Source organism: Aedes albopictus, chromosome 3, assembly GCF_035046485.1.
Source record: "Aedes albopictus strain Foshan chromosome 3, AalbF5, whole genome shotgun sequence".
Lineage (NCBI taxonomy): Eukaryota > Metazoa > Arthropoda > Insecta > Diptera > Culicidae > Aedes > Aedes albopictus.
The window spans coordinates 345,451,454-345,471,135 of record NC_085138.1 but is presented as its reverse complement, the minus strand read 5'-3'; the positions used below and the strand labels follow the sequence as shown (position 1 = coordinate 345,471,135).

Below are 19,682 nucleotides of genomic sequence, written 5' to 3'. Positions count from 1 at the left end.
GATTTTTTAATTTTCTTGATAAGTCACTAGTTGTTCAAGTAGTTCCGTCGATAATTCGTTCAAGTAGTTCCGTCGTACATTCCGTTATTCCTAATTTTCAAGAAAATTTCAGCTATAAGTGCTCGCTTAAAGAATTTATTCTGGGATTCCTCCAAAAATGAATTTGGGAAATGATTCACGAGGACCTTCAGAAATTCCTTCAAAAATGCCTCTAGAATTTCTGTCGAAAAAACCCATAGGAAAATATTTGGAAATACACATTCCTAGGAAATTTTTCTGCAAATTCTTCTTTGACATCTCTAAAAGTTCTGACGGGAAATTTAGCGGGGTTGTTTTTGAGAATATTTTCCAGTTAAGATAAGCTGTGGAAGTTCCTTCGAGAATTTCTTCAAAAGCTTTCACGGAGATTGCTGCAGGAATTACTTCAGAATTTTCCTTCACTTTTTTTCAGTGGTCAAATAGATCATCCACAAATTTCTTCAGGATAGTTTTTGGAAATTCTTACCGGAGCTCTTGCAATAACTTGTCAGGAGTTTCTTCGCGAACAAATCCAAAACATGTCTAGGGAATTTCTTCAGCAATTCATTTGAAAATTCTATCACGAGCTCAATTATGAGTTCCATAGGGAATTTCTCCAAAAGTCGCTTCAATGTTTATTCAGGAGATACTTTGAGATTTCTTTCCGAGGTTTCGTGGAGTATACTTCCAGAATGTTTATCAAGAATTTTGCTGGAATTACTTTAGGGCATTTTCCAGTTTTTTTTCCTGGATTGCCCACAAAATTCTCTCCCAACTTGGAACAGCGCAATCAGTCGGACATTGTCCCGTAGATGGGCTGCATCGAGCCCGAAACCGGTCGGCATTAAGGTAATTTTTTAATTATTTTGACGATTGTAAGAACCATAAGTGTCGTGTCTTATCTCGCGTCGCGTTTCGTGATTGCCTACAAAAGATCTTGTGAGAATCTTGCCAGGATATGATTTCAATAATCTCTCTGGGAGTTTCCAAGTGTATTTTGGAACATTTTTCAAGAAGTTCTTGATTTTTTTCTGGAATTTGCTTCAAGAGCATTCCAACAGTTCTTTGTAGAGTTTCTACTGTTTTTTTGTAGAAGCTTTTTCGTGAGTTTGTTTCGGGAATTGTTTGAAATAAAATCGCTGCTTTGTCTGGAGTTCCTTACAACATTTTTTACAGATGGAAATTCTAAATGAACTTCCAGAGAAGTTTTCGAAGTTATGGGTGCTTATGAGAGTCTGACTGATAGCGTAGAATTGTAGTCTTAGGGAATTAAACAAGAGATTTATTCGAAAATTCTACCACGAATTCTAACGGGAATGTCTCCAAAAGTCACTTCGATGATTCTCTGGAAGTTACTTCGGGAATTTTTCGGGAGTTTTTTGGAGATTTCTTCAAGAAATTCGTTCAAGAAGTTTGTTAGAACTTCTTCAGGGTATTTTTCAGTATTTTTTTCATGAAATTCCTGAAAATCATTTTTGAAATATCTCTGGGTTTCTTTATTTAAAAATTCTTCAAGAGTTCTGGAAATTACCCAAGAGTTTTTTGAACATTCTTCCAAGAGTTTGTGATATTTTTTCTTGGAAGTTCATTCGACAGCATCCCAGCTCCTTGGAGAATTTTTACTGTTTTTTTTTCGTGAGTTTCGTCAGGAATTCTAAGAATGAGTTCCATCAAAACTTCGCCTTGATGTTCTCCAAAAAATCTTCACCGACTTCGTTCGAGAATTCCTCCCACAGTTCTAACGAGAATTTCTCAAAGAATATTTTCGTGGATTCGTTCAAAAGTACTTTCGGATTTTTTTTAGTGTGCCCATAATAAAATAATATTCTCCCAGAAGTACATCTGGGAATTTCTCTAGGGGTTTTTCACTGAAATTTATTCAGGAGTTTCTTCGCGAAATCTTCCCAAATTGCCTTCAGAAACTCAACTACGATTTTCATAGCCATTCCAGAAGTTTTTTTTTATTTTTTTTCTGGAAATCTTCGGGAATGCATGGAAAGTGAATCATCAAGATTTTTTTCAGAAATTGTTTTTGATTTTTTATTTTGCTAGTTCCTTCAGGTTTTGGTGTTTCTTCAAGAATTTCTACAGGAATATATTCTCAAATATTTTCAGGGATTTCGTGGGGAGTTTTTCTTGAAGTCAATTTAAGAATTTTCTTGGAGTTCCTTTGGGAATTTCAGCTGATACTTCTGGAAGGATTTCCAAAGGCAAGGCTTGAAGAAATATATAACACTAAGGGATTCCTGAGAAAAAAAATTAATGATTTCCCAAAGATCATCTGAAGAAATACCATAAAGCACTCCTGTAGAACTCTCAACGGAATTCCTCACGCAATTCCTAAAAGTTCTTACAGTAAAAATTCCAGAACCAAATTCGCAAAAAAATTCCATAGTTTAGGGTGCTTACGAGAGTTTGACTGATAGGTAGAGTTATATTCTTAAGGAATCAAAACAACCATTTGAGATTTTTTTTGCGACATGTGTTTGCTTATGAAGACTCGAAGCAAAGTAAAAAAGTCGGAACAAATCTGAAATAGTCGATAAAATGCCTTAATTCTTAATATCAGTCGACTTTTGTGAATTCTTTCAGTAGTTTATTTGAAATTTTCGATAATTTCCCTAGGATTTTTTTGAGAATCCCTCTAGAACTTTGGAAATTTTCAAACATTCATGCAGGAGTTTGTGATATTTTTTCAGAACGTTCCTTCGAGAACATCCGTACAGATTCTTGGAGAATGTTTACAGTTATTTTTCTTCAGAAACCTTTTTGTGAGTTTCGTTGAAATTTTTAGAAAAGTTCCTCCAGAAATTTTTCCCAAACGTCCCTGGAGAATTTCTCATATAGTTCTAAGGGGAATACCTCAAATATTCGTTTTTGGGTTCTTCCAAAAGTACCTTCGGATATTTCCGTGGATACGTCCAAAAGTACTTCCAGAAATGTTCTCGGTGTACCCATTAAAAAGTTATCCTTTTGAGAATTTCCCTAAAACTATATTTGAAAATTTCTCTAGGGGTTTCTTCTGGAATTTCTCCAGGAGATTCCAACAATTCCGATGAGAGTGGCTTCGAGAAATATTTCAGATCTTTCTTCAGAAATTCCACTTAATTTTTCATGGGAATTTACTAGAAGTTCCTATGAGAATTTTCCAGGAAATCTACGGAGATTCCCAGGATGCCCCAATTCTTCATATCAGTCGAACTTTGGAAATTTCTCTAGACGTTTATGTGGAATTTTCGTTATTACTTCTTACAGAAATTTCGCCAAGAATCTCTTTGAGAATTAGTATTTAGTTCTTCTGAGAAATTATTCAGCAGTTCCTTTAGGAATACCTCCAGGAATTTATTCGAAATTCATCCAGTACTTCTTTTGCAAAATTAACTAAGAGATAAAAAGAAAATTCATTAAAAGTTCTTCCAGGAATTTCTTTGAAAATTCCTTCGGAAGTTCCATCGGAAATTTCTCTGTGTGATGTTTCGGAAAAAATCCCCCAGATGTTCTTTGAAAATTCATTCCAACGAAGGTTTATTCGAAGTTCATTTGGGAAGTCTTTTAACCCTTTGGAGACGAAATTTTCACTTTTCTGGTTGCAACCTCGCTGGTCTGGAACACGCTTGTGATGGTCGATTTTCTCGGCTTGGCACATATGACCCATCCGTCCCCAAAGGGTTAAAAGAATCCTCTAGAATTTAAACTCGATTTTTTTCGATAATTTATCCATGAGTTCGTAGACATTATCGACATTTTTACATAAACTTCTTCAGGATCTTCTCCAGGAAATTATTCGGGAAAACCGCCAAAATCTCAATTTCTCCAGGATTTCCGTAGAGAATTTTCCATGAGCTTCTTCGAGAATACCTTCAGGGATTTCTTTGGCAGATAAATCTATAGTTTTTTTTTTGTTGAAATTCATCAAGGTGTATGTTCTTAAATTTGTTCATGGTCTCCATCTTGAATATTTATTGGAGTTTACTCAAAGTTTTTTACAAATTCTTTTGAGAATTTCTCCAAAAGTTCAGGAGATTATGTGGCAATTCTTCTAGGACTTTCTCCGAGAATACCTCCACAAATTCTGGCGAAAACTTCTCCTGGGGTTTCTTGGAAAATTGCTTCGGAAGTTTTTTTTTAATTCTTTCACGAGCTCGTACGGAGTTTCTTTAGGAGATCCATCAGAAATTCATCCAGAAGGTCCACAAGTTGCTTCAATAATACCTCCATGAGTTCATCGAGGAAGGCTTCCAGAATATCCACTAATATTTTCTTCGCGAATGTTTGAATTTATTGTGATACAAACAGCAATACAATTTATTTCATAAATAAAAATAAAAAAGTTCAATTATTTGGCAACACTGAAACCATCAAGTTTGGCAACCATCAGTGGGTAAGCTCTGTTATCACACTTATATCATTCTCATAACAATCATCGTTCGACATCTTTCCATTCAATATTCAATTACAATTTTCATTTCGAATATAATTTCAAGTAAAAAAACCCGCTTTAGTTGTACATATATGACAGCGCTATATTTCGATGGTATTTTTCCTACACAAAGCGTACCTTCTGTAAACTATAACCGAACCGCTTTTCCGTCAATCAGTCGTTGTTTTATTTCCGTTGTAAGTGTTTCCATTTCCGAATTCTTACGTTTCCCTGTTTGTTTTTTTTTTAATTGTTTGATCTGAGATAACGCTCGAAATCTTTTGCCCGTCCTGTTTTCCCAATTTGTTTTTGTTTTGACTGGACGGGATCTGTTTCGTTCCCGGAATGATTGATGCAAAATGCGCGAGTTCTGATTGGAATTTATCTGGTCGTTCGTTACTGTTCCCTATTGTTACTGAATTGGATTGATTTGGTTTTTGGTTTGTGAAATTTTCTTGACAATCGCACCCATTACTTTTTTGGTTCGTATGACGTTTTGTTTGCTCTGTAAAAAATGTTCTATCTCATGCGCTCGAGATGGCAAGCGTCATCGTGATTGGCCAGTTTTTTTATTCGGAATCTTTTGGATAGTTGCGAAAATGCAAGTGTTTCAAAAAGAGTCTGTTCAAAATTTTCCTGTGGGATGGATCATTTAGTTTTCATCGAATTGGTATTTTGTTTCGTTTGTTTGGATCGCCATTCCTCCCGGGTCGTCGTCTAGTTCTCCACCCATTCTTCGCTCAGCTCATCAGTAGTCAACGAGTTCGCTCCCATATCGTCATCCCACCACCAAAGAATATCAGCAACCGTTTACTCAACTAGAACAATATATCAGATTCGTAAAAAAAATATTGATTGGATTGAACAACCAACGCCTAGCAGCCGCCATACTCACCATTTTTACACTTTTGACTGAACAATATTTAGATCTCAAGCTCGAATCGCCATTATTTAGTTTTGTAATGCCAAACACACTTATATTGAAACACTTTATCACACTCACACTGATTCACTCAAAGGTTTTACTCACGATTTGTTTCTATTGATTGAAGTATTCTGCCAACTATAGCTAGATCGCTAGAAATCGCCTAGTAATCATCAGTTTATTTGTTAAATCAATAACTAATCAATTGAATGCTCGTTGCGCTGAACGCCAAATAGAAAACAACATAGATGCGCCTTTTTACATAAAAAGTTGCATTTGATTGAATCAAATACCTATATATTATTATCCTTCGTACAGAATGTCAAACATGTCAACGATTCGGCAACGTTTGAACACAGAAGAATTCAAACATGTTTTACAGTTTGTTTGAAGGGTACTCGAAAGCCATGTAATGCATTCAAGAGCCAAACACCTCCAAATTGAACTGCTAAATGCGATCCAACATTAAAGTTTGCTATCTAAATGAAATTGCTAAACGCGACCAAATGTCACATTTGCTGTCAAAAGTGCAATACCACGGAAAACCCAAACACCACATTTGATGGTGAAGTTGAACTACTAAACGCACTCAAATGTCACATTTGTTGTCAAAACCGAAAAAAAATAGATCTCGCCGCAACCACAACCACCGAGTTTTATGCCAAAATAATTAGTTTTCATACTTTTCCATCAACTAGCGTTTTGCGTTTGTGCGTTTGTTTTTCGTACATCTAGTAAACAATAACAACAACAACAAACAAACTAACTAACAAATTCACAACAGCAACAGATCGGTGTCATTTGTTGTTTTTGTCATTCCGCTCGTTAGAGTACAGTTACCACTTATTGCGACTAGCGTGCGCGCATTTAAAGCTCTCCATTTTATCTTACATTTAGCAAAACAACAATCTTATCCTACTTAAAACAAACAATCGCAGTGAAACTAACTCGCACAATGTAATACATTTTGTTCACAGACTGGTTTTGGTCGGAAGAAAAAGAAAAAAGAAGTAAGATTTCCAACTGTTCTTTCTATCGTTCATTTTGTTTTCACCACTCATTCTTTCCCGTACGTTTTCCCTGTTATGATTTGAAATGAGTTCTCCGTTTTAGGAAACTTTCCTCTAGTATTGTTTGCTATGCCTTTCGATCAAACTGAACCGTATTATTTTCCTCTAGAGAGAATCACAACATAAGAAGTGCCACTCACCTTGTGTTTTGTGTTTCGGAGTTTTTTCTTTTTATTTTTTTTCCACCGAGTTTTTCCACTTTTGCATTTGCGTTAAAGTTTGATCACTACCAAGTTTTTAATCTCTTGTTTGTTTAAATTTTATCATTAGCCGTATTATTTTATTCAGATTCCGATCGCCGAAAACCGAAACCATTTGCAAGTTTTTTCTGTTATGAAAACAATAGATTGTTCGAAACTAGCAGTGATAGTCATTAGGACCGTTATTATATCACATTTCTATCACAATAGAGAATTACCATCAGACCTTAACCTCGTTCTGAATAATGTTTAAGGTTTTTTTATATTTCTCCGCATTGTTTCCATTTATTTATACTAAAATAAATCTGAATATTTCAATTATCATTTCTAGAAAAGTTCAAGTCATGCGATATTGAAAAAAAAAAAACTACGGATGCTTTGAAGTTTTCAAGACTTTAACAGAAAAAAAGTAGTGCACTTTATAAATGTGTTGTTTTGTCGAAAAAATAGATAAATATGAGGTTAGATCTGACGGACATCGACTACTGTTATATTAAATACACTTTCAAACAAATTGCATCATTGCGTAGCATAAGTAAACGATCAATAGAACTTTTCTCAAATGTATTTGAACGTGTATTGGGTACATAAGAGCATCTGTAGTGGTTATGTTACCGCTGTGTAACACACCAGTATTCATAAAAAAGCATCCACAATGTTGGTTCCTATCGCATCAATTTACCATGTTTAAGGGCGGACGGGACGGTCGGGTAAATATCCACCATTGCTCTGTTGCTACTAAGATGGTAATCTCAGATTCTACTTCATATTTTGCAACAAAAACCTATCATTGTATGTGTATGCTCACTTGCACTGCACATGCTGATTGTTTTTCATCATCTCCAGTGCAATAGAACTCGAGATTACCATCTTCAAAATCGCGAGGCAAATTGTTAGAAAGAGAGGCAAGATAGGAAAAATAACACGGCGTCCCGTTTCACCTTAATGATTTGCTCTCTCATACCATGGACTGCCACTCATTTAGAATAGTGTCGGCGAAATTGATACCATCTGGCAACACTGCTGGTTACTGAAATGCACAATGAAGAACATAAGTGAACATTGTGTTTACTTTGTTAACTAAACTATTTGATGACGAAAATCTGTGAACGGTAAAAACATAAAAATATTAATACTCCATCCACAGAGAAACAGACGTAAATCTTTCAAGAAAAACGTTACAGCCCAATACTAATCACGTTGTGCTTGGCCGAGCAACCACAAGATGGCGAAAGTAAGCAAACGTCAAACATAAGCTAAACCGATGTAAGCCCCGGGGGGGGGGGGGGGGCACCAATCGGCCATCTACCAAATATTTGAATCCACCGTTAAAAAGGTAATCGATGGAGTGCAAGTAAAGTGTGGCACCTGTTTCTCTGTGCTTCATCTCACTCCTACATGTACACAATCAAAATGTAAAATCCTTTTACATAATTCATACTAGGCGTTGTTCGTAACTGAGATTGTTTTACTTCTTTTTACTTCTTTCTCTGAGCATAACCTGGACGAGAGATCCAAATTGTGTGGGGTTGGGGACCGCCTCCTACAGAATTTGCGATGCCTGCAAGTTCCTCATCGCCAACACAGTTCCCCGTGCTCCTACGAAATGAGGTCAAGGATTTGTACCGTAACGAGGATGGAGCCTTTTGATGATCCTCTAAAGTATCACTGGAGATGGTTGTGTAGGAGCCATTACACCTCTTGTCTTTGCCTTCACGATCCTGTAGGCATCACCCCACGGTCACTGCGTCTTTCCCATTCCACGGTCCCAGGCATAGAAGTAACCCGCTATTATCACCGGCTCTCACTCTGTCAGCTCGGCCCATAATGCAGTTCAGCATCTGCGTGAACTGCTCGATCGACCACCCCGTTTGAGCATAGTGGGAACAGAGGAAGACCTCTTTTACTTTGGCAACCACTATGCACACGTAAGAAGATGGCACCAACTCCTGGACGGGATATTTACTTGCTATCTATCTCACCGTCATTTTTCCGGACCTATCCGTGACCCAGTTACTGCTACCGGCGAATACTCGGTATGGGTCCGCTTTGATGATGATATCCGTTCCCCATTCAGCGACTGCCTGACATTGCAGTTGCTGGGCTGCGTCACAGTAGTGGTTCAGGTTCAGCAGCGTTACTTGCACCGTGACCACTTGCGATAAGGGACTAATGACCTTCGGGTTAAAGTCCCTCGACAACAACAAAAGAAGGAGCACCGTGAACTGTCAACTGTGGCTCTTCTGAAGGCCAGGTACATTGGGCCTCTCGTCGGATTCCTGCTGTTCGCAGACCTCTCGGAACAAATCAAGCACTTAGGAGGATTCGTACAGCACTGTACCTTATAAACTTCACCTCCACATCGCCTACAAAGCTTGCCTTCATCAGGTTCTTACAGAGCCACGACTGTCCTGGTTCAAGGCACCTGAAACATACCTTCGGTGGTTCGTGTATGCCCAGAGAACATATCGAACAGTTCACCTTGAGCTTACTTACTTTAACGCGTCCACTAGAGTGGGTCATCGTTTATATGGAAAATGAAAAATTCAATGGTATCCCATCAGATCAAAGTTTTTTTGATTCCATTTCAGGAACCAAATAAGTGTGCAAAATTTGGGCACGATCGGTTATGTCTACGTTTTGCGCATCGCGTTTGAAGTTTGTATGGGGTTTCACATGGGAAAACACACTTTTTGCATTTCTCTCATAACAAGCTTGAATTATTCTGAAACCATGTAACCGATAAAGTGAAAACATAGCCTAGGATGTCCTGAAAAACTTTGTCGAAGACCGCGAAGTGATCTGATGCTTATGAAAAAAGTTGCGTTGGCATTGCTTGGCGAAACTGCATGATTTTGTTGCTAATGTTATTCCTTTACATGTTAAAACATAAACACATGCATGTGGTTCGTTGGTTATAACTATTTTCACAAGCATCGGATCGCTTTGCGGTCTTCAACAAAGTTTTTCAGAACACCCTTGGCTCTCATTTTACAGTATCGGTTAAAAAGTTTCAGCCATAAGTTGGGCTAAAATGCAAAAAAGTATGTTTTCCTATACAAAATCCCATACAAATTTCAATTGCAATGCGCAAATTGTAGACGCAACCGATCGTGCTCAAATTTTGCACAGATACTCAGGACCAGCGCTGTTATTGGTCGTGAGCTTCCCATGACGATGAACAAGTAGGCGCTTTCATCGTCACAAGACAAAACGAGCATTCATGCACTTCGTCGTGTCATTTTACAATGATCAAGCGTCATGACGGAAACTTGCATATTGTTTTAAAATTAAAATTTTCACCTGGTCCAAGCAAATTCAGGCTAGCCGTTGTATTTAACAGATAGAGAGGATATACATTTATGCTGTGAAGGATTTAAACAATCACAAAATCCATAATGGTTGTAGAAATTGCCTTGTTTACAACCATGTCACGCTCCGTCATGACCGAAAAATGAGCGAATATTGTTAGCCTCTCTTGGTCATTGGGTCCCGATTCGATGATATTGAGAGAGGCACTTCTGTAAAATTCGCGTGACGACCCGTGTTGACGCTGACGCTTTCCAAGCCTGCTCAGGACCCGAAACGGAACCAAAAAAGCGTCCACCCTCCTCGACCCTCTAGACAAGGACCTCTTCCGTCAGACATGTGTAGGTTGCGCCCTTACACGTTTTGTCGCACTTCAGCTCGAGTACCATTTCACCTGTACGAGCACGTCTAATACTGCGTACGTTGACTCCAAGATCCACGAACTTGCCATCGCTGCTCATCGCTTTCAAGACTTCCGAGTCTTAGACTCTTCCATCTTGATGACGAGCGCGTCACTCTTCACGCGCTAGGCAACTGCCATTCTATCTTTCCTTGGCCTGGTGGTGCTCCTGTTCATCTGACTTTTTTCTGCCTTCTCTTCTTCCTATCCACTGGAGTCCAGGTGCATCCTCCCGCTGACTCGTCCTAACCTATGGTGGTTGAGAAATTGACAATGTTCTGACTTACCGGCATTACTGCGCTAACAACTTCTTTAACTGGAGTCATCAGTTAGCCTTTTGAATACGGCTATAGATCGCCAATCCATTTCCCGACTTCCCTGGACATAGTGTATCATTCTGCTTGCCTCATATTATACAAACTCATGTAAAGGCAGGCACAGAAAGCCCTTCAATTAATATCTGTGGAAGTGGAAGCGTAGAGCCACAAAGAAGAAGAACAAGGATTAGCTAACATCTTATGCAACCAAACAGTGTTTGATGGATGATTGTTGAAAAGCGATACAATCCGGTGAAATTTATCCTCTGCTAAATACCAATTTCCCAAAAACTCCGACATTCATTTGATCTTACCATGGACAAGTGAGTCCGTAAAGGATCACTAAACTTTATCCATGCCACATTTGGTGTGGGGTTGAATATTTTGACCCCAATTTCTTCTGGTGTCCGTAGTAGGCACGATTTCCATTGAAGATGCGCCTTTATATTTCCTGGCTCACGATGTTGTTCATCGTTAGCAAGGAACTGAGATAAACTCAATTTTCTACCACCTTAGAAGTATAGCCGTCTATAAACTCCGTTTCACGTACCCGACGATGTCGTTGACGGCAGCTTTTACTGTACTTCTGTAGTCCTCAGTAGGGCATTACGGAGCTCATTCTCGTCCGGCAACGCTGTCTCGGGACTACAACCGATTGATTTAGTCGCTCTAGGTTGTACCGTGGCGTGGAACTTGATCAACTTGGGATTCTGTCTGCTGAGAATAGCCATGTTTTTTAAAGGCGATGAAGTCTATGAACTTCATCGTCCATGTATCCTGAGCACTCCTGGGGGTACATAGGGCCATAGCGCCGCCCGACGTGATCTGGCTGCCAAGATATTGAATGTTTTCGACCTATCACACTGAAACACTGTCTGTGTTGACATCCAACGATTTGGTCTTGCTAACGTTAATGGTTAGACCTGCCATAGAGGAACGTTCGCCCAGGTCATTGAGCTTAGGTACTCTGCATGTTAGACCACCGTTGGGCTAGAAGGGCAACAATATCGTCCAAATCGAAGGCGTTTAGATGCTACATAGTAATGGGCTGCCAAAGTAGCCCACGATTCGATGCACGGTCAATCGCTCCCACCATGCCTCACCTTGTCGCACACCACAACAACTACCATGATGAAGTCGGACAAACCTCCGTTAGAGTAATGCGGGGCAAAAGTTCGCACGGGGCAAAAGTTCGCAGTGGGTCTTTTTCTGAACACAAGTTAAGAACCCAAACAAATCTGTATGGATTCGACACATAATCAGGTCAGTTAATCGTCAATAAAAATTGGAATGATTTCGTTATGGTTTGGCAGAGATATGCGAAAAAATGTGTTTCTAGGTGTTTTGATAGAATTTTTGAAGCATTTGGAATAAGAATTTATTGTAACAGGAAGAAGAAGAATCTCATAACCTCTTGATGTCGGAGAATCGTTATTCCATAGTAGTTCGAGAGGTGCACTCGAATAAACAATAACTTACTAGTGCTTCTTGCAGAAAGGGACATTGTTAGAACCTCGACAATGGGGCAAAAGTTCGCAGTAGCTGTGGGGCAAAAGTTCGCACTCGATTTCTGAATCTAGTACATCAATATAATTACAGAATCTTTGAAGCAATGATGATTTCGTATAGAAACTGCTAGGGTAAATGTACCAATAGTGGTGCTATTAGTAGCTCTTGGTACTAAAATAATTGAATAAAATTGATAATACCACAAAATATAAAGTCTGAAAACGTTAATCGATAGTTTTTCACTTAAATTTGCTAAGAAAAATGTAAAAACCATTGTTTATTTCAGTTTTTGCTAATAAATCACTTGCACCAACTATAGGTACATGGTTCCTATTATGGAGGTAAAATTTAACATTGGTTCCTATAGTGGCGCATCCCATTGAATTCTTATGGGACCCACCACTATAGGAACACTACCACCACTATAGGTGTAAAGGAACAAAAAAGTAAAGGAAAATAATTTTTTAAAATAGGTTTTCCGCCAAATCCTGAACACAAAACCGAATTAATGTTATTAATTAGGTATGATGCATCTATTAAAAATGCCATTTGCAAGCTTTTTGGTCAAAATAGTGCTAAATTTCCACTACCACCACTATTGGTACTACCTCCACTAAGGGAGCTTTTACCCTATATATGTATAATATGTATAGTATGCACCCTGAAATCGTTCCGGCAGAGGGTTTGAACTTAGTTTTGTGAAAAGTTCATTTGTAAGGCAAACTTTATATTAACCCATTTAAATCGAGAAATGAAAAATGGCTTAAAAACATTTTAAAACATTCATCCACGTCTTGCCTTATCGTATGTTTCTGAAGTTCTTATGTTACTCTAGAAGTCTCTTTAATAAAGATAAATCAATCAATCAATGTTACTCTACTTTACCGGGGTCTTTCATAGCTTAGTTTGTAAATTGACAGCTATAACTCATCACCATACTGACGGGGACAAGATTCGATTACGGTCCCGTTCAACGGCTTTGCTGCATATTTGTTTTTTTTTCATGTATTTTGTGCAACATGTATCTCTTTGATAACCCCACACCCCACAATGTATTTTGAAAACTTCAGTAACGCTGGAAAGGACAGCTCTTAGTTAATAGTTGTGGAAGTCTTCATAAAACACATTCTATACAAAAGCTTAAAAACAGGTCGTATTCCAGTTGGGCCGTAATGCTAAGAACAGAAGGAAACAGATTTCATGGCAAGAGTGAAAAGACGAACATGAGTTAAATAAATGAACATCACACCAATAAACTATCCTGTACAAGGTGCGAACTTTTGCCCCGCATAATGCGAACTTTTGCCCCCACTATGGGGCAAAAGTTCGCATGAGAGTACTTGTATTAAACATTGTATTACTAAAACTACAAAAGGAACGCGAAAAAATCTAGTACTACGTTTTGAAGGTAACATGATAGGGACCCGTTTAACGAAGAAAAATGATATTGTTTTCTTTTCGTTTATTAGTTATTTTGTGAAGTCTGTTAGGTGCGAACTTTTGCCCCGCACTACTCTATATACGACTCTGCATGTAATTACTTCGTATTGCGCTTCGACGAGGTTAACGAGATTTTATCCGGAACTCTCTTGCGTCTCAGAGCGCCCCACATATTTTCATAGTTCAGACGATCGTAGTCAATAAATATCCAATAGAGGGACTACAGTCAGGTCTTTTTTTTACGCGCTTTTCATTTACGCGGCCGCGTAATAGGGTAATTCTCTAATTGTTGAACACCACCCAAATGTTGAACAGTTACTGAAAATTTTATTATAAATCTAACTTAAGTAATTTTTGCTCAATGTAAACGTATGATGTAGATGCGTATACATGTGTGTCACGATATTGCTCCAATTATGTTACAAAATTATACATATTTCACGTCATAAATATTGATTGCAAATTTTGTACCGCTGATGATACGAAAACTGCACAATTCTTAAAATTAATTTTAAGAAATTGCTCTTACGAAATAAGCTTTGCTGGCAAATCGACCACAAATATCAAAGTCACACCATAGTTACAAGATCTGGAAGGATGTCCTTAACAGTTCAACCTTGTTTAAAATCACATTTTCATTGTAATTTCATTTGTAAAAAATATTTTTCTTATCACACTATCATTATGCATCTAGGATCCAATTGTTGAACACTGACATAACCTACGATGTTAGCATGACTGTCAAATTTTTTTTTCCACTTTACCTAATCGTGCATGTCATGGGGTTTCAAGGGCGTTCCAGGGATGTTCCAGGGGTGTTGCAGAGGACTTCAGGATGGTTCCAGGGGTTTTCAATGGGTTTCAAAGGCGTTCCAGAGGGATTCAGAGTGTTAAGGTGGTCCCGTGAGTATTTCAGGGCGTTACAGAGGGGGTTAGGAGCGACCCACGAATTTGCAAGGGATTTCAGAGTCGGAATTATGGAATTATGCACGGAAAAACAAACAAAAACAAAAATGCCGGTACTATCCGTTCAACAATTGGCGAATTACCCTAACTATTAGCTTTATTAGGGAGATTTTCAGCCTGAGGCTGGTTCATCTCCAAATGAATTGGAGAAATCTGGAGATGCCTTAAGGGCGTCAGCAGACTACAAGGTTTATAACGGAATCGAAGAATATAAGTTTACTTAATTCTACTTACACTACCCGCCATATATATGGAATCGCATATTGCAACACTCATACTGAATATTGCAGCACCCAAAAAAGTTTGGCATCACCCTAAAATGTGATTATTTCAGGTCTTTGAGGCACTAATCACTTATGACCCCCCTAATTCTCTTTCAAAATGCAACTGGTACTCACAACCTAATTGGTTCTAGGTAACTCTATTTTTCCTCCTTATTTTGGGTGATGCCAAACTTTTTGGGTGCTTTTGGGTGCACCGTTCTCCAGCACACTGCCAAAGCTGGTCCTAAGCACCCGACACTCGAACACTTCGAGTGCTTGCATGTTCTCCCCGAGCATAGTCCAGGTCGCCTGCCAGCGTGTATTTCGTTTTCGACGCGTTTACAGTGAGTCTGACCTTTACTGTTTCATGTTTAAGGCGAGTGTGCAATTCTGCCACTGTTCCAAATGTTCTAGCAATAATATCCATGTCATCCGCAAAACAGACAAACTGGCCGGATTTCGTGAAAATCGAGCCTTGATTGTTAAGCCCGGCTCGCCGCATAACACCTTCTAGGGCAATATTGAACAGCAGGCATGAGAGTCCATCAGCTTGTCGCAGTCCCCGGCGAGATTCAAACAAACTAGACAGATCGCCCGAAACCCTTACGCAGTTTCTTACACCGTCCATCGTCGCTTTGATCAGTCTAATGAGCTGCCCAGAGAAGCCACTCCTAACCTCCTGAATAAGAAAACTGATGCTCATTTTTGCAGAAGCAACCACCTCCTTCTGTCTCTGTCAGCCCTCAACAAAAGTTCCCTCCAGAGTTGGTTCACTCAGTTGGTTCTATAAAGTTATAGACTGTTTCAGAAATTCTAAATACACTAGCTATTGGCTGCCATTTCAATTTGAGCACAGTATTCAAAAAAGTTTCTTATAGCTCTTATAGTAGGCATTCCAACGGAGCAAATAAAGCTAACTTTGTTAAAGTTTCTTGCAAAAGTTGTGAAATAGGGTTCTGTAAATTAGAGGTTTAAAAATTAAAGTTGTACAAACCAGTCGAAAAATGAATAATGAAAAAGAAAAAAGTAAATAAAATATGTATAACATTTCCAAACAAAATATAAAAATTATTATAATGATAAGACTCGACTGGTATAAGTAATTTTCACATGAATATTTGATCGAAAATCATCATTGCGAGCCTTGTGTTTCTAATTTCTTAGCACTTAACAAGCCCAGTAGCAACAAACGTTAAGTAAAGCTAATGTCTTTGTTTACTACATCCGTTTTATAGTATGACAAGCTTTGCCTTCAAATGAGCTGAACAAATAAATTAGTTCAAATTAAAAGTGCTCAGAACCGTTAAAAAATAGGTGGTAGTTCTTATGTTGCATAGAAAACCTAAAAAAAAGAAACGTAATCTAAGAAAAAATGTTGTGGAAATGTTTTTTTTCTCAGGTTTTATTGAAGGTATTTCTTTGGCAACTTGTTGGGAAAGTGAATATGATAAAGAGTTGGATAGTTTTTGGTATTTGGCGATACATAACGTTGAAAGTATGAAAAAACACCTTTGTGTAAATGCAAAGTTGGAGCATGGAGTAAATTTTCTCAGAACTCGACAGCTTCCGTAAATACCATGACAATTGAAAGGAAATATAAAAATATGGATCACAACATGCTGTGTTCTGAAAGACATAAAAAGAAATCCTCAGAACAGTTTATATTGTTCAACAAACAAAGTGTATTTATAATCTCTGAAACAGTCTACGAGTTTCCAAGAGGAGGTAGGGATGTGAGTTGATAGAAAGAGGCTGATGACCTCAATATAGACCTGAATATAGACCTCATTCAGTATTGTCATCGAGGTTACACCAAGTTACTCATGATTCCCAGTATGAATGCCCTTGATTAAAATAACCTACGTATTTTTTGCGCTTCTATTCATGCAGGCAAATAGCTTCTCTAGCCAATCTGATTTTAAATATATTTTTGCGGAAAAAATGCATCTATGAGAATGCTAAGTTTTTGCAACTAAAGACATCTAAAAAATGATTAAAAGCATTCTTAGTATATCAGGGATTCTTTCAGAAATTCGAAATTTGAAATGATTTCAAAAATTCAGAAATTTATCAAAGGATTCATTTAGAAAACCATCCAGGGATATCTTCAGAAATTTCTCCGTGGATTTCTGTTAAAAATCCTATTGGTATTTCTTATTAAAAATCTTTCAGAGAATTTCTTTGGGAATTCCTTGAAGAATTCTTCAAGAAATTCCTTTGGAAAATTAATGGGTTCCTTTTGATTTTTCTCCAAAGCTTCTTAGAAATTATCCAAGAAATTCATTTAGGAGCTCTTCAATAATTGAAGTTCCTTGGAGTTCTCCCAAAATTTATTCACGAAGTCTTCCACGGATTCCTTTTGCAAGTTTTTTTTTTACTTTTCCATTGCATTGTAAAAAATGAACCTCGGTCTGAAAATCTTTCTAATAAAGACACCTAATCCTCCAGAATTTCTTTCATCATTTCCTCTAGAGGATCCACCAGAAAATTATTCAAAAACTTCTCTGGAAAAGCTTCCATGGGTTTCCTCGAAAATTCTTCCATAAAATTTCTTTCTGGAAATCGTTCATGGATGTCTTGAGAAATACTTTTAGTGGTTACTTCAGAAAATCAAAAGTTAAGAATTCCTTCAGATTTTCTTCCAGTGGTTTCTTCAAGAAATCTTCTTTGGATTCCTTCCAAAATTACTCTGCAAGTCTCGAGTTTGTTCAGGAATTGCTCTAAGAATGGCATTAAAAATTCAAATGTGTCCAGGAATTTCTACAGGGATGGTCCGGAAAACTTTGCAAGTATTCCTTCAGAGAGTAACGCGAAACGAAAAGGTGATCTACTTATGTTACGAGCATCTTTTATCTACGATAAAGCATCTTTTACGCCCTTTCAACCGTTCATCCATCAGCACTGGTCACTTGACACCTTGGATTGGGCTTACTAGTTTGGTAGACTTTTACCCCGGAACAGACAGTTCGTAGTGCTATTCTAAGCCGGAAGCTATGCATTATCATGAAAGTGATATTGTGGGTGGGTGAACTTTGTCATTGTACTTTTTAAAATATTATAATAATCTTTCAAGAACATTTCCTGCAATGATATTTGATGACTTTTCAACACTTTGGCAACATCAAAATGAGTATCAAGCGCAGCATTCCAGTTTTTAACAATTCTCTTCACCACTGCCAGTGTTCCACCTTTTCTCCCCTAACAGCTAGATCGATCCGATTCACCTTGCCCTAAACTACCCCGTTCTATATTAGCTGTCAATATTTTCCAGCTGAATGTGCGATTTTTCACTTGGTGGCAAGGCCTCCAATCTTCCTACACTAGGGCGCGATGGATAACTGGCACAGCTGAACCATTCGTTCCGTTCCGAGGAGCACGTGTTCATATCAATCACCCGGTCAATACTTCGGTCGAATTCGGATCGCAGCTGACTGACCCTGCCGAGCGACGGATGAAACCAAGACGGGGCGGGGCGGAAAACCCGGTTGGGATCAACCAGGTGATTGCATTTCCGGAGCACCCTAATGGGCCATGCTTCACACTCCACCCACCCCACACGGTATGCGGGGTATATCACAATTCCGGCGCCCGCCCCTGGCCCCGGTTGTACGTTGTTCCCCGGAACTCATGGGAAACACGGTAAAGGTTTGGCTGTGTGTGGGTGTGTCTGTGTATGGACATCTGATGTATCGTTCGCCCGATAGCACACAAATATGTCGATTTTAATTTCCTGCCAAACCGTTCGGCCGACCGACCGACCGACGTTCGGATTAGTGGGTGCTTCTCCGCTTTGCTGTCTACTATGGGGACAGCAGGGAGAAATGCGTTATGTGAGGGGAGGGCCAATTTCAGTCTTGAGAAGTACCTATTGTAATTGATGGACGACCGTTTTCGTCAAATTACCAACCGGAATTTTATAGCTTTAAAATCTTTTAATCATTCAGAAATCTGGACCGCTTACAATTGAAAGAATTCTGAAGACGATCAAACAAAACAGTAAACCAGAATGTTTATCAAATTCTAGATGCTGTACGATTACAATTCGCGAACTGTTGTTAACCCGTATACACACTATCAAAAAGTACCAAGATATGTCACAAATGTGATAGTTGTGCACACATATACATGTAAAACGAGAGAGTCGATTTTCGATCAACGGAGCATTTCATACCAACCCCTTCAATATTATGCATACCTAACATACCGTGGAAAGGCTTGCGCTTTCAACGTGAAGGACGCACGTCCGTGTTGGGGGGATTGGATGGTTTGACCGACTATTCCAGCTATTCTCGGAATGATTCAACGAATTTTCAAGTGTGAACCCCAACCGCGCACCGTACACCTACACAAACGAGGAACAACAATCCATGTCCATCTAGTCCATCGCAAAGCAAACGGATGATGGGTGAATGGATGATGCTCGCTCGAATAAGTGGATTGAAAAGAAATTCTGCCAAATCGAAATCAGGAAAATCCGAATCCCGTGAAGGATGATGGCACAATCGAGAGAATGAGTGAGGACGGATGAACAGCGTTTACGGGAGCATTACGGAATTCACCTAGTTTCGGACGATTGGCAGGTGTCGTTGGTCGTTGGCGTAGGTTGGTGACGGGAGGATGACAACCGGTATCGGCGTTGACACTGACTGACGGAATATCATGACATCCGCAGCTGAGCTATGCAAATTGGTCCAAAATGTTAAATTCTGAAACCAATCAACGCAAACAGTTAGTTACTTTAAAACAAATTACTTGGATTTCACGCTGAGAATTTTTTTTTCAGTCCTGGGCACCCACGGTGGTGCAGAGGGCCGAATTGAAAGATCTCCATCCTGAGCTATTGCC

At 38.7% G+C, this 19,682-nt stretch overlaps 1 protein-coding gene across 50 annotated transcripts in view; it reads left to right on the top strand.

Moving 5' to 3' along the window:
• LOC109421922 (sodium channel protein para) overlaps positions 1-19,682 on the top strand; it is a 521,170-nt gene that overhangs the window by 192,533 nt on the left and 308,955 nt on the right. For 39 of the 50 annotated variants that reach the window (XM_062855155.1, XM_062855143.1, XM_062855166.1 and 36 more), the window contains exon 8: positions 6,341-6,373. The exons of the other annotated variants lie outside the window; for them this stretch is intronic. In XM_062855155.1, the coding sequence (XP_062711139.1) occupies positions 6,341-6,373 (33 nt within the window). The remainder of the gene's footprint in view (positions 1-6,340; positions 6,374-19,682) is intronic. 50 annotated transcript variants of the gene reach the window in all.